The following is a 20,823-nucleotide window of genomic DNA, read 5'->3' on the forward strand; positions in this document are numbered from 1 at the left end:
CTGCTTCTGCATGTGCTGTTATTGAATCGAAGAAAGTTGAAAAAAAATAATAAAACAACAACAACAACAACGCGAAAACACATCGCGCGCCAGCGAGAGCGGATATGCGCTTAGCGGGAGAGCTCTCGAGTTATTATAGAGCAGAAGTCGGGCAATTAATCAAAAGTAGCGCCGCAACACAACTCATCGGACGCTGCTCTGCGTGCAGTAGCAGAGAATCGCCGCCGCGGCGGCTTTGCGGCTCGCGGATGCAACGAAATCGATTGAATAAAATTGAAAGTCTCGTGTACAAGTGAGGCGCTTCATGTATAGAGGTATATATACCTACGGGGAGGCCGACGGCGCACCTTCCCCTGAATCTCTGGCACGCCCCCACCCTGTGTGCACATGTGTGTGTATCAGTGGCACAGCGGCGGCCGCAGCAGCAGCAGCAGCTGAGAGGCAGAAGCGGCAGCAACGGGAGGGGGAGAGAGAGAAGAGACTAAGAGGGAAAGGGGGGGGGGGGCGGCGTGCCGCTGCTCTCTGTGGTGGAGAGCAGCCGAGGCGCCGAGTGATCTCGTAGTCTTGTGCGAGATCGGTTGCCGACGCGTCCGATCCGGCGCATCTCTCTCTCTCTCTCTCTGTCCCTCAATCTCACTCAGTCAGTGCAACGCCGAGCTTTTCGCATCATCGCAGCGTGTGGACGATGCCACCGCCGATCCGAGGGTGAACGGCCTCGTGTATACACTCGTATACGCGCGTGTGTTTGTGCGCGCATTGACACTCTCTCGCGTCGCGTATAAAGTATAGCATGTGCCGATCGACGAGGAGATCGTCAGCGCGTCTCGACCCATCGAAGCGATCCTGAAGCCCAGCTATCGTTACCACCGGTCGCCACTGCCACTGATGATTAAGCCGGACCCTCGGCAAGATGATCAGCAAGTCGATCCTCGGCGCCGTTCTGCTGCTGCTGCTCGCTCTGCCAGTTGACTCCCGCCGACTGGGGGAGATCGACGCTGACGAGAGAGAGGCGCGACGCCAGAAATTCAGCGTAGACCAGCTGCTCAACACCAAGTTCCCGAACCTCATCAGCGGCGACCTGGACCTCGACGTCTGCAAAGCCGGTCGGTTGTCCCCCTTCTTCTTATGCTTGTACAGTCACACATGGCTCCTTTAACGCTCTCAACAACGAGCTTCACAAGCTCTTCTGCTTCTGCTTAATCCCGCGGTTCCGCTTCCACTCACGGACTAGAGCCTCTCTCTCTCTCTCTCTCTTCGCTTCTTCTTCTTCTTCTTCTTCCCTCCCGCACAGTCACATCGGAGAGTCTGGGCCCCTTTTCATAGCTCAGCTGGTAGCGGGACACGCACCTCAAAACTCAAAACTCTACGGCTTTTATATGTAGCTATACGTTTCTAAGCCAACGCGAGGCTGCTCCGGTTTTGCTCGGCACATAACGACGACGATTCACGCGCCGCCACGTGCGCCCACGTGCATATTTAATTTAATTAGCCTCTGAAAAGTTCGCGGACGCGACGTTTTAATAAAAAAAGGAAGAGATCTCGAGTGATTTTCGCACGCTGGAATCGCTTCTAAAAATACGCGTCGAATGACAGCTATATATACCTAGTAGCGAAACACGAGTGTGTGTCTGTGTGTATATATAACTATAACGTTCCAATCGACGATGTAATCGCAGGCGTAACCGTTTGAAACGCGCCTCGGAGACCTTATCGCGTTACACCTTTTGTTCGCGAGCGATTTCCAGAACTCGACACATGTCCGCACGGCTATTTATTATAGATCGAGCGAGGAGATGATGTAATTGAAACTTTATCGACTCGCTGAGGGTTAAAGTTTATCGGGACAGTCGCGCTGTACGACTATGGCATCGAGTACGCGACAGAGCTGCTGTAAAAATTTGAAGTGCAGACTACTGATGCAAGATTATCCTGGCTCTTTCGGCGAAGCTTCAATTAGAGCCGAATGAAACGCGCCTGTTGTTTGCTCAATTTTGTGTTTATCGCGCTCGCTTAAATCTATACTGATTTCTTTGGCCCGCGTGCGTATAAACCAGCGAGGCAGTAGAATTCGACGATATTCTTTATCGGAATCGTATACTTTGCCGAGATAGAAGTGCATATTCGAATAACCGCTGGGTTGTCAAACAGCTCCGAATGGAAACAATCGCTTTTGTCTAATTTGGAAAGGCGCTTTACGTACGCAACGCTCTATAACGAACGTCCATTCACTGCTTTTATAATCGGCGACTCGCCTTGAACTTGCCGTTTACTTTTCGACGATTGACTCGCACGCACAGCCTCCAATGATGCTCTCCTCGCTTTCTTTCTCGTCCCCTCCTCTATATATCCATTCGCACGATCGCTTTGCCGAATTCAAATTGATCACGCTTGTGCTCAACGAAACTAAATCAATCCCTCTCTAATACACCCCCTTCGGTAATAGTCGCATTAGCCCGGCGATAATCCGCTTCGATCGCGGCGCTAATCGAAATTTCGTTATATCCGCACGCAGACGCGGGCAAACGGAAAATCAATCGAATCAACGACTATTGGCCCAGCGAAGCGCGATAACTCACTGCGCGTTTTCCCGCACAGCAGTAAAATAATTGATAACGCAAGAGAAGCGGCGTAGCCTAATCGCATTATACATCAGCGAGGGGAAAGCTTTAATACATCTTCTCTCGCTCTCTGCGGCTTAAAGCCGATGATTTTTCGAGATCGCCGGCTCATCTTTTTTTCATTCGTTCCTGGGCGCGCTGGGCTGCACACGCTATCTTTCGATTATAAAAAGCGAACGAAAGTCGGCGCAGCTCAGCGCGGAAGATGAAGCAACAACAATGATTTCTCGAAAGAACGAATCTCGCACAACATGGTCCGACCTTCAGCCAGTCTGTGTATGGGAAGCTGGAAACGATCTAGGCCTCGTTTCCTCTCTCGCGTTAAACGACAAAGTAATTGTCCCTTACGTCTGTCTGATGAATGCACTTTGTAAAGGTCAATAGAGAGAGAGAGAGAGAGAAAGCTGAAAAAATAACTGGCCGGCCGTCGCTGCAACGCGCTGTATATGCCGACGTGTTGTATACACATAGAACTATGCGCGAGAGAAAGAGACAGAGGGCCGCGCAGGGTGCGTGTTTCGTATTGATTCGAATCGGAGGAAGCCTCGCTCGCACGCGCTAACTACGACGCTGTATCTCGCGAGCGCCGCATCTCTCGTGATTATTTGTTTCCGCGACACCTTTGTGCATGATTTACCGATCGGATGTCCGCTGGGCTTTTCCTGCACAGGAGGATTTTTGGGGGACATAGCGCTGCCGAATATCAAGTACGAGGAGGAGTGGCGACGACAGAAGCTCAACCAGAGCTACTTGGAGCAGATCGAGAAGTACAGGGACGAGGTGCTCAATGAGGGACTGCAGGTCGAGGAGGAGGGTCTCACCGGTATATGCCTTTGACTTTGAGTTACTCGCGCGCGCGATTTCGTAGCGCCGATGTTTTCAACGCGCTGGGCTCTTTCAGAAATCTTGCAGTTCAAGAGCGAACACGAGGCCTACGAGGAGGAGGAGGAGGAGGAGGAGAGGAAGGACGACAAGTTGCCCGGGCTCCAGGATCGCGGCTTCGTCTTCAGGTACGTCTTTACCTACATCTTTTAGCATGGCTCAGTCCGAGTGCAAAGCTTGCGTTCAGTTTCGAGAAGGAGGCGACGGATTCGACGACGGAGCCCACTAGCACGCAGAGGCTCGTGGAGCCTGCCACCTTCCACTCGGATGACATCCCCGAGCCTGTGGACATCTACAGCGACAGCTTCTCCACTGATCGGGCCGTAGCCCAGAACCGGCGACGGCGGCGGCACAATCGAGGAAAGTAAGTTCCCTCTTCGTATTATCGCGTGTCGTTGAATATGTACGACTGAAGCGGCTCCTCTCGCGAGCAGATCGTCGGAGAAGCGCGAGCGCAAGCGCAAGGCCAAGAGCGGAGAATCGAGGCTGCAGCAGCGACCGCTGCTCCGGCGGAGACGCGCCGCGACGGCCCGCAAGGAGCGCGTCTGGGACCACGGGGTCATCCCCTACGAGATCGACGGCAACTTCAGCGGGGCCCACAAGGCCCTCTTCAAGCAGGCCATGCGCCACTGGGAGAACTTCACCTGCGTCAAGTTCGTCGAGCGCCTGGCCCACGAGCACCAGAACTACATCGTCTTCACCGAGCGGCCCTGCGGCTGCTGCTCGTTCGTCGGCAAGCGGGGCAACGGGCCCCAGGCCATCAGCATCGGCAAGAACTGCGACAAGTTCGGCATCGTCGTGCACGAGCTCGGCCACGTCGTCGGCTTCTGGCACGAGCACACGCGGCCCGATCGCGACCGACATGTCCAGATCATCCGTGACAACATAATGAACGGTAGGACCGAAAGCGTTGTACGTTGTATCTATAGTGGCTAATTTTCGACGTTTATCGATGCGGCCACGATGCCGAAACAGGCCAAGAGTACAACTTCAACAAGCTGACCGAGGACGAGGTGAACTCGCTGGGGCTGCCCTACGACTACGACTCGATAATGCACTACGCGAAGAACACCTTTTCCAAGGGCACCTACCTCGACACCATTCTGCCGATGGAGAGCCACGGGAAGAAGAGGCCGGAAATCGGGCAGCGCGTGCGGCTCAGCGAAGGCGACATCGCGCAAACGAATCTCCTCTACAAGTGTCAGAGTAAGTCGCGGCCTCGCTACTGCCTCGTCATACGATTCGCACGCGTACGGCATATGCATGCAGCGTATAACGTAGCGCAGAGCGCCTGCTGCTGTAACGCGCCTCTCTCGTACGCATAGTGGGGGACTAATGGGAGTAATAGCTTTGTGTAATGGTGTCATGCAGAATGCGGCCGTACGTTCCAGGAGAACAGCGGAAGCTTCGGCTCGCCGAGCCATCCGAACAGCTCGCCTTCGAACGATGTCGAGCGCTGCGAGTGGCGGATCACCGCCACCCACGGTGAGCGCATCGTCCTCAATATCACCTTTCTAGATATATTCAAGAGCGATTACTGTCGCAGTGATTATCTCGAGATACGCGACGGCTACTGGCACAAGAGTCCAGTTCTCGGTCAGTAGGCATTAAATCTCTATATCTCTATCTCTATCTCTCCCTCTCCTAAGCGCACATAACTCTAACGCCGAACCTCCGTGCGCAGGCCGCTTCTGCGGCAGCGGCAAGATCCCCGAGCCGGTTGTGTCGAGCAGCAGCCGCATGCTCGTCACCTACGTCACGTCCTCGCGGCAAAGCGGTCACGCGGGCTTCAGCGCCAATTACGAGGCCGTTTGCGGGGGCGACGTCAAGCTCGACTCCATGGGACACCTCGAGTCGCCCAACTACCCCGAGGAGTACCAGTCGAGCAAGGAGTGCGTCTGGAGGCTCTCGGTGCCCCAGGACTATCAGGTCGCGCTCAAGTTCCAGTCGTTCGAGATCGAGAGCCACGACAACTGCGTCTACGACTTCGTCGAGGTGAGGGACGGGCACAGCGCCGACTCGCCCCTCATCGGACTCTACTGCGGATACAAGCTGCCACCGGATATCAGGTCGACGGGCAACAAACTTCTCCTCAAGTTCGTCAGCGATAGCAGCGTGCAGAAGGCCGGCTTCTCGGCCACCTTTATGAAGGGTACGCACAGCTGTCTCGGCATCGAGCGCGATTCTATATAGACACGCACGTCCGATTTCCTTTCAGAGTTCGACGAATGCGCCTTGACCGACCACGGCTGCGAGCACGACTGTATAAACACTTTGGGAGGATTCGAGTGTTCCTGCAAGATCGGCTACGAGCTGCACTCGGACGGCAAACATTGCGAAGGTACGATCGTATACGCGGAGAGCGCAAACAGAGAGGCTAGTATAAGTAAATGCAATTTCTCCTTGCAGACGCTTGCGGGGGCGTGTTCAACGCGAGCAACGGCACCATCACCAGCCCCTCCTTCCCCGAGACTTACCCCGGCAACAAACACTGCGTCTGGGAAATCGTGGCACCGCCTCAGTACCGCATCACCCTCAACTTCACTCACTTCGACCTCGAGGGCAATAACGTTTACGAGCAGCCCTGCGAGTACGACTCGCTCGAGGTGTCCAGTAAACTGGGCGACGATATCTTCAAGAAGCACGGCATCTACTGCGGCTCGCGATTCCCGCCGCTCATCACCTCCGAGGGCAATACCCTCAAAGTCGTTTTTTCCTCGGACAACAGGTTAGTACTGAAGCGATTAGTTATTCCTGCTCATTCAATGACGAGCTTTATTTATTTTATTAAAACAAGTGCCATCTGTTCCACGCGCCCTTGAGACTGTCCCAAGTGTCTTTGACGATTTCCTTCTTACCTTCAAAGTGTTCCTTCACTTTTTCCTCTACGCCACCGATCCACTTCTCAACTTTATCGTGAACGGTCTCCTCTTTCTCCTGTAAACGTAGATTTTTCGATTCGCTATTACTATACTAGAAAATAACGGTATGTTGTTTTCAAAATAAAAATTGCGTACCCCTGCATTATCTTCCGGGAGTTCTTCCTCGCCTACTGGGGGCTCGAATGTGGCTGTCTAGAAACGTAGATCATACGATTGGCAACGGTATTTTTTATTTTAAAGCAAAATACTAACGGGGATAGTTTACGTACCGGCCTAGCGGTCAGATCTTCTGGAAGCTCTTCTTCGCCTACTGTAGGCTCGGCTGTAGGCGGTACGGTGCTGAATCCTCCAGACGGAAGCTATAAATATATTTCGTGTTATTTTAATTTATTAAACAAACTGATGAAACATGAGTAATTTAATATACCGTTAAAACCTACCTCATTCTGGTCATCCGTATCCGGTTGAGGCTCTGGAACAACGATCCCGGGTCCTTGGTTGTTAGTTTCGTCTATTTCAATGATGTCACGAGCTTCTTTCTATACGAAACATCAGGAAGAAAATTAGCGCGCGGTTTTTGTAAAAGTTCCCGATTATCGCGTTTAACAAAATTCAATTCACCTTCGTAGCAGTTTCCAAGTTCCGGAACACTGGCTTACCCTGCAACGATCGCAATGTTCACATTAAAAACGTGTATGCGCGTATAGTGCCGAGTTGAAAAGAAAACTCAAATATTATCACGTACCAGAACTAGGGTGGCGCCAACGAGCACGAAAAACAAGGCTTTGAAAATCATAGTCCCACTTGCGTCAGTACCTTGCAGAAAATACGAAACTAAGCCAGGTTTCCTCGCGACTCGTTATTTATATGAAAGCTTTCAACGAGAAAGATGTGACGAGCAACTGTGCTAACAATTAATAACCTTGATCGTAATCTCCTGCTAGGTATACATATATGCTTAGATCGCGCTCTTTTGTATAAAACGAATAACACTACGTTTTTTGGAACTGACTGTATCTTTTTAAACCCCTATCTAAATAATATTATCTGCTCTTAACTGTGTCTGCAGGCTGGTATTCCGCTTAATCGTATTGTCTTTAATTTTACAACTATTCGTACTATCGCATGCGGGCGTAGGAACACTTATATACGCGACAGCTGATGTAATTAATAATTCCGATTAACTCCCGGATGGAATCTGTTGTATAATAATTCAGGCAAATTTATAATCGAGCACGATTTTGGCGAATAACAAACGAATGAACGAACACAGAATACGTCGTGGAAATTTCGGCAGTTATCTCCCGCACTCGGCGTGACTCTATAGGGAAGTCGTTCCGGCACGCGTTTATAAAGTTTTATGATGATCAATCAAGAGGTGAAAAAAAACAAAAAAAAAAAAAAAAATTGAATTTCCAGCATGCAAAAATCCGGCTTTGCGGCGATATTCTTCACCGACATGGACGAGTGCGCGAACAACAACGGCGGCTGTCAGCACGAGTGCAAAAACACGATCGGCTCTTATCACTGCTCCTGCCACAACGGCTTCACCCTCCACGACAATGGACACGACTGCAAGGAGGGCGGCTGCAAGTACGAGATAACGTCGCCCTCGGGGACCATCACCTCGCCCAACTACCCGGATTACTATCCAGGCAAGAAGGATTGCGTCTGGCACTTTATTACCACTCCCGGCCATAGGATCAAATTGGTTAATATTACATTGCCTACTGTGTTATCTGCGCCCGATGGATGACGTTATAGTCTGCAATTTTTCGCACGTCGATTGCAGATCTTCAAAGTCTTCGACATGGAGCCGCATCAGGAGTGCGCCTACGATCATGTGGCGATTTACGACGGAGACTCGCCGGATAGTACAAGTTTAGGACGCTTCTGCGGCAACAAAGAGCCGCATCCGATTCTGGCGACGGGCAATCAAATGTTCATGGTTTTTAAGAGCGACACGTCCATTCAGAAGCAAGGCTTCTTCGCCCAACACATGACAGGTATGATACTTGCCACGGAGCTTTCATCGCGAGGTTTCGGGATTTCGATATTCATAAAAGCTTCGAAACTTCTCAGCCTGCGGCGGTCATCTGACGGCGACGGATCACGTCAAGTATTTCTACTCGCACGCGCGTTACGGCAGCCAGAATTACGATCACGGGATGGACTGCGACTGGACTATCGAGGCGCCGATTGGCAAGAACGTTCATCTTAACTTCCTATCCTTCAGTCTCGAGGACGAAGTCGACTGTAGCTATGACTGGGTCGAGGTGCATTCGGGCCTGGATACGTCGAGTCCTAGCTACGGAAGGCTCTGTGGAAATTCGGTGTGTTCTTCGCGTGATTCTCAAAATTTTATTCTCTCTAACATTTGGCTGCCTTTCACGTTTACAGAACACCACGGATATCATATCGATCAACGAGGCCCTGCTCGTGCGCTTTAGGTCCGACGACTCGATCTCAAAGACTGGCTTTGCAGCCACCTACTTTGCCTACGACCGTCCCGAGAGCGAAGAGCTCGTTGGCGGTGAGGACGAAGAGGAGGACGACTCGACGATCATTTGATTGCGCGACGATGCTTTCGGTTAATCGTCTCGTTTCTTCTGTGAGTGCCATTTAGAAACCCCAATATTCACAAGAGACCGGAATAGCCTTACGGTTTTCAAGACCGCGAAAATTTCGGATTCTGTTAGATTAGGTAAATTATTTATATGATCAATTTTCGTCAAACCTTGCCGGCATACAAATCAACTTCGTAACATCGGAGTGGCTCTTTAAACCAATTGCAGTTGCCGCTGGAATTTACTCGTTGAGCAACATTTTACAGTCAGTGGGTTGACTGATATTATTAGAATTTAATATAGTGATTTATCTCGTTCTCCTCTTTCCATTTATCTTGCTCTCTATCTATTAACTAAAAATTATGGAACCTTTTAAAATTGCCATTATTTATTTCATTTTTAGAATAATTTAAATACTTATCAGTAACTGCTAAAATGCATTATTCATTATTATTACATCGTCAGTGATCTCGTAACATATCCGTAGGATACTTTTGAATGAATTTTAATCTTTCCTTTTGACATTTCTGTAAATAAGAACGTTTTCTTAGAGTAGTATTTTCTATACAAAATACGTTATATTGATATCGTGCCGTTTTCTATATTTACGTAAAAAACTAGTCTTAAATCACATTTCCATGTAATTTCCAAAGCAATACATAGGTATAATTTTAAATTCACGTATTAGATTTAAGAAAAAACAGACTATGATTATATTAAAACAACTTAGTAATGCAATACAAACTAGAATTAGTACAAAATATAATTATTCATCAATACTCATATGGGTTTATATCTTTGTACATTTTTCACTTCACTTTTTGATATCAAGATGTATGCAAGTAATGCTCGTTTTGCGGTATACTTGTTGGCGAATAGATTTTACAAATTGTTAAAACTATTACATTTCATAGGGATTTAAAGTGAAGTAAGCAATTCAATGTCATAAGATGTGAAACACATGTAATAAATAAGATAAGGAATAAAATATAATCGAAAACACAAATGCATTAAAATGTTCAAATTTATTTGTCCCCAACTTATTATTATTAAATACAGTATATATTTGTTCGGAGTAAACACGTATGCAGTTACACATAAATCTGTATACTATTATTGCTTAAGAATAAACGATGTACTGAACATTAAATTATTGACGCTTTTTGCTACGTTGCGTAAACTCTAATTCTTGTACATTAATTTTTTTATTTTATCACAGTCGCGCAGTTTTGAAATTCGAACATTTTAGTTTTACATAGACTCATCTGTTTTTTTTTCATAAAAACGCGGTTTGAAAAAAAAAATAATAAAAAAAAGCGTTACACAATAAAACAAGATGTATAAAAATACACATATACAAAGTATAAAACAATAGAGATACATTGAAATTGGCAATATTAGTAAATTATAAACAAAAATTCCAATAAATATATATTCATATAGAAAAGAAAAACCTTAACGAATACTTGCATTTACACAAGTATTACTTATTTTAATAATAACAATATATATGACAACAGTTTAGACTGTTAAAACAGCGCTCAAATATCCAATATATTTTTTAATGTTACGTGATCTAAAATATAGTGTATTAACAGTATTTAAAATATATATATGTATATTTCTTATGTACCTATATATATATATTTTTTATTGCAAACTCTTTGAGCCTGGAAGATCAAAAACTATAGGTATGTCCATGTGTATAAAAAATTATTGTAAGATAATTTTTTATCGATTTCGAATAATTTTTTGTACCTTTAAAAAGTATCAACAAATATATAGTCCTATATTACAAATTGCAAATTTGGATGCCTTGTTATATTGATATGGTACAATATAGAACACGATAGGGTATTAGGAAATGAAATTAATCCGTAGGCATCAGAATTAATAAAATAATGAATGTATCCACTCCAAAATCAAAGGCTAAATGCATTCGATTTTTTAAAAGAAAATGCATGAACGCGTGATAGATGAAGGACAATACTGTGCACCTCTTTTCAGGTGACTTAACTCGATGTATTTGTATACGCTAGTTAAACTCTAGCCGTTTTAACAAAAGTATGACGCTACAGCAATACTTAAAAGGACAATTCAATAGAAATGCACGAGATTTCGCAAATCAAAAATTGAGTAAAAATCACTATAGCGAAATGTAGTGACGGTTTTTTTTTTCTTGATAAGCAATACCTCAAGTAAAAAGGACGGTTGTATGGAACAAACAACATTTTCGTGATAAAATGTTTACGTATTACCTAACTCGGGATCAGGACAAGTTGACGTTGAAGCTCGGCCTGGACCACTGACCGAGTCTCGATAAGTCGAACCAAAGCTGTTGGCCATACGTTGGTAATGTGGTTTTCTATCACTCTGTGCTCTAGTATAATCAAGGTGGTCATACTCCAAATCTGCGTTATTCTGCTTGATCTCGTCATAAACGTGCTCAGATTTTTGCTTGTCCATTTCTTCAATACTGTGATACACATTCATGTTTGGATTGCCTAGGTCAGCGTCTTTGTTTTTCATCGAGGCCGTGTGATCGTATTGGAGACCATAAGCACCTAGATCAGAGTTCGTGTGGATTAAGAAACAAACTTTTTAAGGGCGTTAAAATTTTTACTCGGGAAATAATACCTTTGCAACTATCGTCTTCGTCGTCTGTTGAGAATCCGTATCCCAACTTGGCTTTTTCGTTATTTACATTCTTTCTAGTAAGGATATTTTTAATTTGCATGTTGTTAAGAAGAGTATCTGTGCCATCGTCGGTCCGCGAATTTCCACCTTGATACGAGTAGACAGGATTGTCGAATTGATTGCGGTCTGAAACATTTAATAGGGCAAATCGAACGTAGAAGAAATTAAAAAATCAGAACGCTGACAAATGATTTTTTTGTTTAATGACTTTTACCTGGGGGTGTAACAGGTTCGGCTATATACTGGACTTGCGCAATCTCCATCTTAAGATTAGCGACTCTTCGTCGATGATACATCCAGGCAGCACAGAAAATTGCTATGCCCATAATACCAGCGAAAATACCACCTATCACACTGCCGTAGCCGGGTTCGCTTTTCTGCTGGATATTACGCGAGAACAGCTCTTCGTCGCAATTCGGACCTATTGATGACAACATTTTAATTTCCATGCTACTCACACATGTCTAAATGATTTCTGTTTAAAAATGTACCTGTATAACCGTGTTTACAAACGCAGCCTTTGGCAGCATGACAGCTGAAAAAGTCGTTCTTGCACTCGCACGCTTCCATGCAGTGATCACCGTAGTATCCCTCGGGGCAGACTAGATAATGGAAAATATAATTATTTTAGTATTTTTAAAAATATACACATATGTTTATCAAAAACGATTGCGAGTGATGTAAATTTTCATGTGCGAAGCAAATTCAACACACGTGAATATTTGTTCGAAGAATTCGTGTAAACAAAGTGAAATATTGCCCTTATTAATTTCTATACTATGATTTAGTACACGTGCTACATAATTTCTGTGTTCTTTTTGTGCAGGACTTATAAAGCACATTGAAATTGAAAGGGTAATTTAAAGTCAATTACAAAATAGTACATTAGACATATTATTTTTTATTGCATCACTCAACACAGATACAAATGCACGTGGTATCTTTCAAAATTTTAGGCTTCCGATGCTAAATAAGATGATTTCGTGTTTCAAGCCGTTGCTTCTGTCATTGGCAATATAAATTGTATACATCATAAATTAAGCATTACATACAAAAGTATGCACGCGAGATCACTCGTTTGTTCTCTGGAAACTCATTATTAAATCGATAAAGTGGATGACTAGTTTTCAGTACACTCGACGAAGAAAAATAACAATATATTAGTTATGTAAATAGATAAGAGAAAGTAGAGTATAAAATTAAAGTCTTTGAGATCAAGGAAATATCTAGAGCTATTGATTATTAGTATAAGAGAAGGAGATTTAGTAAATATCAGTTAGAAAGATAATTCAGAAAGCAATACTCTGAAAGTTAATAACATCCGAGGGCTTACTTTCGGTGCACCGAGTACCGGTCCAGCCGGGCGCACATCTGCAAAGTCCGTCATTAGCTCGACACTTGCCACCGTTGAGGCACTTGCAGTGCTGGGTACAGTTGACACCATAGGTACCCTCGGGGCAGCGACTCTGACAGTGTTTGCCTTGCCAGCCAGGTAGACACTGGCACATTCCGGTCACGTGATGGCATTCGGCACCGTTCTTACAGTCGCAGCGCTCCACGCAGTCCTGGCCGAAGCGGTTCGGTGGGCACGGATGCTCGCACGTCATGCCTAGGTAACCAGGTCGGCAGACGTACTGTCCAGTCACGTGGTCGCACGTCATATTGCCTGTGAACAATCGGCGGGAAACAAATTAAAAATGCTGAATCATGAAACCGTGTGCACCTTTGGATATATTATTTTTAATAGACGATGCCATAGATTTGAGAAAATTGTCTACTACATTTTTCGATTGTGAGACTAGCTTAAGCGCAAATAAAGTTTAATCTATTTACAGTCTACACATCTATGAATCATGCATACCGTGGTTCTGTTCTGGGCACTTCTCCTTGCAGCCCACGCCATACCAACCCTTGCTGCAGGGCTGCGAGCAGTCGCTTCCTTGCCAACCTCGAGCGCACACGCAGTTTCCGGTATTCGCGTCGCACGAGCTGTTGTTCTTGCAGTTGCACTCGTTGAGGCAGTCATCTCCGTACATACCAGCGGGACACTTGGTCTCGCAACGTACTCCTGTTTATTTATCATACAATCTACTTGTAGCGAAACAACATTTATCTACCAAGATTAACGATAAAAACTATGCACGAACCTCGCCACTCTGGTTTACAAAGGCACCGCCCGGTAATGGGATCGCAGTCGATGCTGTTGTCGTCGTGACACTCGCAAACCTGTGAGCAATCCTTACCGTAAAATCCTTTCTCGCAACGGTTCTGGCACAGCTCGCCCGTGAAACCCGGTGAACAGGTGCACTTTCCTAAATGTTCGCAACAATATAGTCACAGCTTCGCACCGTCTCCTAATTCTCGAAAAATTTGGGCTGTAACGTATTTCTTACCATTTAGGGGATTACAGGCGGCATTGTTAAGGCACTTGCATTTCTCACTACAGCTAACTCCGTAAAACCCTACGTCACAGGGACGCTCGCATTGCACGCCGTCCCAGCCTGTACAAATATATACAAAGTGCAATCTAGACGTATAAATAATGCATGCGGTGCAGACGATAAATAACAGAGATAACAGATGGAGGATGAAATACGAGCGAAGAATAAAACAGAATAAAACAGTGTGCCATATCGAGCGACAAAATTACCGGCAGTGCAGTTGCAGTGTCCGTCCTCTGGCGAGCAGGTCGCGCCGTTGAGGCACATGCATCGTTGAGCGCAGTCCTCGCCGAAGGTGTTGGGTGGGCAGAGCTCGTGACAGTGTTCGCCGCGATAGCCGGCTGCACAGATGCAGCTTCCGTTGACCGGTGAGCACTGAGCGTTGTTCTGGCATTCGCAGCGTCCCTGACAGTCCTGACCATAGGTGTAAATCGGACACGTGCGCGAGCACGTCTTACCGGCCCAGCCGGGCTTGCAGGTGCACTCGCCGCTCCACGGATGGCACAGCTCGGTATTTACGCTCTCGCACTCGCATACCTGATTCAATCCGAACGTCATGTGGTTCACTGCATTGCGCCACAAGTACATGCATTATCGATACGTACCTTCGAACACTCGGGACCATAGAGACCGTCACCGCAGATGCGTTCGCTACAGTATTTACCGGTCCATCCAGCGGTGCATTTGCAAGATCCATCAATGTTGGAGCAGGATGCTCCGTTCACGCAGCTGCAGTTGCTCTGGCAGTTCAGCCCGAACGTTCCCTCGGGGCAACTCTTCAGACACTGCACGAAGATAATTCGAGTATAAGTTTTAACTCCTCGTCCCTCGTCAATGATGGATTTTCAGATCTGGTTAAATTTACCCTGTCTCCGTGGTATCCGGGCTTGCATCGACACTCCCCAGTAATGTGGTCGCAGCCAGCTCCGTTGTAGCATTCGCAAGGCACACTGCAGTTCTTGCCCCAGAAGCCCTCGGGACATCGATTGGCGCAGACCGATCCCTATTCATACACACAAATCATTCATGCAACAACTCGACTCCTGCGCCGAGAATAATAAACCCCGCATAAATAGTAAAAGCGCCGCTCCGAATGCCCGAAATAGAGTTCGCTCCGGGCGCTTTCTTTATCTGCCGCGCGTCTATTATTAAAACCCACTCACCGTCCATCCCGGAGTACAGAAGCATTCGCCGGTCGTCGGGCTGCAAGATCCTCCGTTCTGACATCGACACTCGGATTTGCAATCGTCCCCGTGCTTGCCGGCGGGACAGAGCTCGCCGCACAGTGGGCCGGTGTAACCGGGAGCGCAGTGACATTCACCGGATATGTGATGACAGCTGCCGGCGTTGAGACAGCGACACTCTTCCGCGCAATTCTGGCCATACCTGTTGGCCGGGCATCGCTCGTTGCAAAACTCGCCCGTCCAGCCTCGCGAGCACGTGCACTTGCCGTCGTAGGGATCGCAGCTGGCGCCGTTCTCGCACTGGCAGGACTCCTGGCAGTCCTTGCCCCACTTGGCGAAGGGACACTCTGGAAAAGCGGCGGCGAATCGCGTTAGCCTGACTTATTTCCCCGCGTATAATTTGCCACATGCGTGTTGACACTCACTGATGTCGCAGGTCGGCCCTCCGTATCCGGGCTCGCACTTGCAGACGTCCGGGGCGACGCAGCTACCGTGAAGGCACGGCTCCGAGCACACGGCGATACACCTTTCGCCGTTGTTCGTTTGCGTGTAGCCTTTGCAGCACTCCTCCACCGGCTTGTGCTTGGTAAACGTCTGTAAGCGAGAAACGTGTGATTATTACGAATATTACGAATCGCTCGGCGCAATTGCTTAATGCATGCGGAGGTTTATATTATACTATTGTACAAACCTGAGTCTTGTAGACGGTTTTGAAGACGATTTTGTACTTGGAACACGTGGGCGGGAAACTCCAGCAGAACGTCTTGGTCCTCTCGGTGTAAGGCTTCTGCTCCGAAACCTTCACCGTCACCGTGTACCTGTTGATTCACGTACAACGTTATATCGTCGATAAAATATTTATATAAAACCGGTTGCGCAAGCGCGAAACTTAAATCGCGCGTAAGTTATATACACTTACGGCTCTTGTCTCGTGCAGATGTTCGGTCCCTCTAGAGCGCCGATCGCTCGGAAAAAACATAGTGTAACCACCGCGGCGGTTAGTAAGCTAACGAATTCGGTACTTTTCTTGTGGAACATCTTACTTGATGGCGATCACTGGAAAACCAGCTAAATCATGTTTCTCACTCTTTTTCCTTGGGTTTTTTTTTATCCTCCTCCTCCTCCTCCTCCGAGAGAATTCATTTGTTACGCTCGGCTCTCTGTCTGGAATAAGAGACAAGCGGTTATTATAAGTACTGCAACCGAACTGACAATACACCATTACACAAGCAAGATACCCTAATGTCTTCTAAAATTGTATTTTTCAAAAACGTGAAGGAATTTCCTGACAATTGCATTAGCTCCGATGTGGCGAACTATTTTTAGCGCCTAAGCGGGATTTCCGGGCGCACTTTTTATTCTGCTCCGAGTACACTCCGAAAATATTCTTACCCGAGAAAAGATGTACACCCTGACAGAGTCCCGTCGCCTTCGACGAAGACACGCACGCGACTGACGCGAATAGCTCGATAATTATCAAACGTATAATGCGCACACTCGCGCTGTTTAAGAGATACGATTGACGTGCAACGATTGGCTCTCCCTGCTGCTCGCGCGCACAGCCAGAACCAAAGGGGCAGATCGGTTTCATTTAGCGTACAAAATAAAGCGCATCAAGAGCAGGAGCGTAGATAGCGAGCGAATCGCGCGCGAACGCAGGAAACGATACACTTTTTCATCCTTTGGCTTCCCGTGACTAAAGGCGCGATAACTCTTTGCTTTGTCTATACATTATTGAAGAATTGATAATGGAATATTCTTTTAGCGTATTAATCCGCACTTTTTCGGTAGTAGACGATATAAGCGCAAGATCATCGAATTTTCGGAACAAGCCGTTTTGATTCGGCGATGATGCATACATACTCGATTGCTGATACGTCCGCGTGTGTTCTCGCATATCAGTGTATTTTTTCATACTCGTTACTCGCCGTTATAATTACTACACTCTCTCGGCGTTTCTCGGAAGATACAGTCATTGTCCTTTGTCCATCTCGCACAAATACATAAATAAGCCGTCGTTATCGTCATTCCCTCTCTGTCATTATACGCGTGCATAATAAGCGTGTGTATTTACGATAATCGTATCTTCTCGGCATTCATGGTCAAGCCGGGTGTCGTCTTCGATTTTAGTGCAGAAAAAAAAAGAAAACTAGCGCAGGTCTAAAAATAGAGTGTATCAACAACAACATCGCAGAGAGAAGAAGAGAGAAAAGAGTATGGTCTTGAAAGCTCGAATGACGGCACTGGCCCCAGAGCTCGAGCTACTGCCCCTAATGAGGACGGAGTGTAACATGTAGTATAGCGTATCATATGCCCACTTTGTGCAAGCAAGTATATATACAGACATACGGGTCGTCGTCGTTTTATACGTGTTTCAAGCTTTCCTCGCTCGCTCGCGCCGGTCTTAGGAGAGCCGCTTTTGTACGTTTTCAATTGTGCTTTATGGGCTTAATGCGATTCTAAGATTTTCGTCATCGATGCAGTCTCGTGTGCAGTTAATGTCACGCATCAAGCCCATTACTATCATTCGCTGCATTGCGCTAATGTCGCGAATAAAATCTCTTTATTCCGCTTTTTATTTCAAACCTTTATCGATCGGAGATCGATACATCGCAGCTCGTTTTCCATCTCGACCCCGAGAGCTACTATACGGTAGTTCGCGCGGCGCTGGTGACGATTCGTTCTCGCGTGTTTTCGCCAAGCTCTTTTTTTTTTTTTTTTTTTTTTAATAAAACATTTATGCGCGACACACTTCGATTCTCTCGAACACGCTTTTCCACATATCGATTCGCGCGCGCGTGTGACCGTTTTACTCGGAAAACGTATTCTCTCGCGGTCGCGGCTAAGCGCTTACACGCAAGTTCAAAGTCAATACGATGATAATTTTGCATCAATGGTGTCATGTAAAGAAAAACTCGGTTAGAACTCAAACAAAGCCGACTGTAGATGGCAAACGTGTATGACTGTGCATAGAGACGACGGCATTCGCGACGTGCCAACACGTCACACGCACGAGCGTATGTATCGAGAGAAAATAACACGATATACGGGTTCATTCATTTTCCGCAGATATGACGCGCGTTAATAGGCGCCTGCTCTTTTTCTTTTCGTTGCACGATTTTCCCATAGTCATTCCGCGCTATTGTCGCGTGTACTCGTCGGGACGATTTTCGGAGAGTAAGATACAGTACAGTGTGCGCGGGAAACTAATTTATCATATTCGACAAAATCTCAAATCTCTATCTTCAAAATCCGTCTTTAGAGCTCGTCTCGCCGAAATTTCCAAAGCGAGCGAACTCGCTAAAGATTTAGTGCTCGCTAACCGACTATAGCGTGACTAACGCGCGTAATAAGTTATGTACAGCTTATATTTCTCTCCCGGCGGACTAGCCTACACTCATGTGCACTCATCAGCTGGTGCTATAGCTGTGATCAAAAAGTCAGAGTGTTTAAGTATAAAAAACGTAGATGAATCACTTCCGGAATATAGAGAGGGGAGATTCGTGCAGGCTATTCTCGCGCGCTCGTGTTATGGACCGTAGGTGTGAGTGCGTATACGTTATGTACTGCGAACGAAACACGAAATCGGTTAGGTTGAACAAAATTATTAGTCGTTTGCGATCACACGCGCATAGCTTAATCGGATTGTGCATCGAGTGGCGAGTTGATAAGGAATTAATATACCTTATCGAACGCTTTTTTCGAGGTGTATATCTACGAGACATTTTTTCGTATCGTAAAGATAGACCGTACGCGACATCGTTACCTAGAAATCCAAGTTCAGTCTATAGAGATAAGGAGAATATTAGAAAAAGTCAAAACGACTGCAGTGACGATCGCGTATAGCGTGAGTCTACTTCATCAACGCGTGTACCGAGCTTTGTGTTTTTTTTTTTTTTTTATGACTCGATTACATTCTTTTCTGGTATACGACTAATAAATAGTCGAGAGCCAAAGAAGGCAGTAATGAAAAAAAAAAAAAAAAAAAAAAAAACAATCGCATTCCATGCGTGTTCGGTCCAGATATCGAGTGTGTTTTACGAGCGACAAAGGGGTTCAAAAAACAAGCTTATATTGGCCTAGATTGCGAGTGTGTGTGTGTGTGTGCGTGTGAAATAACAAGCCAAAGATAAGAGTGAAAGACGAGAGCGGCTTCATATAACCGAGTAGATGAATGCACGGCCGCGAGAAAAACTGATGCTGTGTAGATGGCGCGAGTCGAGAACTCGTATTCTAATATGCTCCAGTCTTCGTCACGCGTCATTCGAAAAAGTAAGATAAACCTGTAGAGATGTGTAAACAAAAAATCGGAATGCTCGCAGCCGCGTGATTCACGATGCTAATTCGCTGGCGAACGCTTTATTTTCTCGAAGAAAAAGAAAGAAAGAAAAAAAAAACAAATTCATCAGGACACTCCATACGCCCTCGAAACAGTAGCCGATCGAGTTTCCCGCATTCGAAAGGTCCATGACCGACGGGAAGTTTTTTAGTTTCACCTCCTTCGCGCTGCGGAGAGAATGTTTTCGATCGAATTGCGAGAACGCCTGCGATCGCGTAACGGACACGCGTGTGTGTGTGTGTTTGTTATTCAACGATTTTTAGTGCATTGGGTAATTCCGCCTTATAGCCGAGTCGTTAATTAATTATTAAATGCAAATACAAGTGTAACGCGTATAACGGAAAGCCTTGAGAAAACAAAGCCGGAGAACGGACAGACACACGCAGCAAGGATCGGAGTAATCTCATTCTGTCTCTCTGTCTCTCTTTTCTCGCAGCGATAAATGCCAATTTATCTTATTCCGGTCTGATATTAGTAATCATCCGAGTCAGTCATTGTTGTGACAATAAAGGTGGTATTTATCCTGTGCGTAATATAATACAAATATTTATAACAGCTGGATGGACGCGAATAAAGTAGGAAAAATCGAGTAGCCAAAGGAATTTCTTTGTTTTGGCAACCGCGCTCAAGAGAGAGAGAGAGAGAGAGATAGAGAGAGAAAACGATGGAAAGGCAGGTTGCATCGAACAACTGCACCTTGCACATATTAGCGGGAGACGCGTCTATACGCGTTCACTCTTGATTGCGTGCAGCTTGTAAGTGCGTGTGTGTGTAATGCTCGTACCTCAATAGCCATACTCCAAGGGGCATAGCGTAGCAGGTATGCGTTCGTGTCAGCAGTATACATATAGCACACAGCCCCGAGCGTATGCGGGAACCTTCTCTTCTCACTTCTTGACCAGCTTGCTGTCAACTAAAAAATCTAGGCTTCTCTCACTGCGCGCCGCACTCGTTTCGGAGCTAGAAAGCACAGCGGAAAAACAATGGACCCGCACTGTATATGTGTCGAAGGAACAAGAGGACGCGCTGACGATTGTCAATGGAAAAGATGGAGCAAAAACGCGAAGCAGAAGCACAAGTCCTGCTTGCTCCGTCACCCGTGCCCAACTGCTGCAGTCGCGAGCTCCACACTCTTGACAGTCTTCGCGTACAAACTACAAACTCGTGTGGAATGTACGGGGAAAAAACGAGTTGTGCGATGTGAGCCGCCTGC

At 46.4% G+C, this 20,823-nt stretch overlaps 3 protein-coding genes across 6 annotated transcripts; 1 reads left to right on the forward strand and 2 right to left on the reverse strand.

Moving 5' to 3' along the window:
- The first annotated feature begins 535 nt into the window (after positions 1 to 535).
- On the forward strand, positions 536 to 9,955 carry LOC100122730 (bone morphogenetic protein 1). Its single transcript, XM_008213306.4, has 14 exons — positions 536 to 1,103; positions 3,289 to 3,441; positions 3,520 to 3,628; positions 3,688 to 3,864; positions 3,935 to 4,395; positions 4,476 to 4,706; positions 4,872 to 5,096; positions 5,185 to 5,652; positions 5,719 to 5,841; positions 5,910 to 6,228; positions 7,802 to 8,093; positions 8,175 to 8,388; positions 8,465 to 8,715; positions 8,783 to 9,955. The coding sequence occupies exons 1-14, from the start codon at positions 911 to 913 to the stop codon at positions 8,951 to 8,953; spliced, it is 3,387 nt and encodes a 1,128-aa protein (XP_008211528.1). The 5' UTR covers positions 536 to 910; the 3' UTR covers positions 8,954 to 9,955.
- On the reverse strand, positions 6,262 to 9,232 carry LOC107981044. The gene is made up of 7 exons (XM_016985098.2): positions 9,120 to 9,232; positions 7,128 to 7,198; positions 7,004 to 7,042; positions 6,823 to 6,921; positions 6,652 to 6,741; positions 6,518 to 6,574; positions 6,262 to 6,437 (listed from the first exon to the last, which is right to left on the reverse strand). The coding sequence occupies exons 2-7, from the start codon at positions 7,176 to 7,178 to the stop codon at positions 6,288 to 6,290; spliced, it is 486 nt and encodes a 161-aa protein (XP_016840587.1). The 5' UTR covers positions 7,179 to 7,198; positions 9,120 to 9,232; the 3' UTR covers positions 6,262 to 6,287.
- Positions 9,083 to 20,800, reverse strand: LOC100122720 (protein draper). Of its 4 annotated transcripts, XM_001606272.6 has the most exons (18): positions 20,395 to 20,800; positions 16,191 to 16,435; positions 15,963 to 16,089; positions 15,697 to 15,865; positions 15,251 to 15,618; positions 14,953 to 15,090; positions 14,693 to 14,872; positions 14,297 to 14,624; positions 14,040 to 14,147; positions 13,794 to 13,958; positions 13,508 to 13,714; positions 12,980 to 13,312; positions 12,138 to 12,248; positions 11,861 to 12,067; positions 11,587 to 11,772; positions 11,208 to 11,513; positions 9,407 to 9,476; positions 9,083 to 9,302 (listed from the first exon to the last, which is right to left on the reverse strand). In XM_001606272.6, exons 2-18 carry the CDS (start codon positions 16,307 to 16,309, stop codon positions 9,299 to 9,301), a joined length of 3,126 nt encoding a protein of 1,041 aa, XP_001606322.3. In that variant the 5' UTR covers positions 16,310 to 16,435; positions 20,395 to 20,800; the 3' UTR covers positions 9,083 to 9,298. The 4 variants fall into 4 exon arrangements, with proteins under 4 accessions (XP_001606322.3, XP_031784880.1, XP_032455316.1 ...); XM_031929020.2 differs by lacking the exon at positions 9,083 to 9,302 and having other exon boundaries at positions 9,367 to 9,476; positions 16,191 to 16,431; positions 20,395 to 20,780; XM_032599425.1 differs by lacking the exons at positions 9,083 to 9,302; positions 20,395 to 20,800 and adding an exon at positions 16,510 to 16,720 and having other exon boundaries at positions 9,367 to 9,476.
- Positions 20,801 to 20,823: the final 23 nt, after the last annotated feature.

This window comes from Nasonia vitripennis, chromosome 4, assembly GCF_009193385.2.
Source record: "Nasonia vitripennis strain AsymCx chromosome 4, Nvit_psr_1.1, whole genome shotgun sequence".
Classification (NCBI taxonomy): Eukaryota; Metazoa; Arthropoda; class Insecta; order Hymenoptera; family Pteromalidae; genus Nasonia; species Nasonia vitripennis.

Bases quoted from the DNA above. Each gene is read 5' to 3' on its own strand.
- LOC100122720 (XM_001606272.6), bottom strand. From the start codon at position 16,309: ATGTTCCACAAGAAAAGTACCGAATTCGTTAGCTTACTAACCGCCGCG. The intron at 14,625-14,692 runs GTACGTATCGAT...GGATTGAATCAG, and splicing joins ATGGTCCCGAGTGTTCGAAG to GTATGCGAGTGCGAGAGCGT. The intron at 14,148-14,296 runs GTAATTTTGTCG...ATATTTGTACAG, and splicing joins ACACTGCAACTGCACTGCCG to GCTGGGACGGCGTGCAATGC.
- LOC107981044 (XM_016985098.2), bottom strand. From the start codon at position 7,178: ATGATTTTCAAAGCCTTGTTTTTCGTGCTCGTTGGCGCCACCCTAGTT. The intron at 7,043-7,127 runs GTACGTGATAAT...CGATCGTTGCAG, and splicing joins TTGGCGCCACCCTAGTTCTG to GGTAAGCCAGTGTTCCGGAA. The intron at 6,438-6,517 runs GTACGCAATTTT...CTACGTTTACAG, and splicing joins TCCCGGAAGATAATGCAGGG to GAGAAAGAGGAGACCGTTCA.
- LOC100122730 (XM_008213306.4), top strand. From the start codon at position 911: ATGATCAGCAAGTCGATCCTCGGCGCCGTTCTGCTGCTGCTGCTCGCT. The intron at 3,442-3,519 runs GTATATGCCTTT...GGGCTCTTTCAG, and splicing joins CGAGGAGGAGGGTCTCACCG to AAATCTTGCAGTTCAAGAGC. The intron at 3,629-3,687 runs GTACGTCTTTAC...GCTTGCGTTCAG, and splicing joins GATCGCGGCTTCGTCTTCAG to TTTCGAGAAGGAGGCGACGG.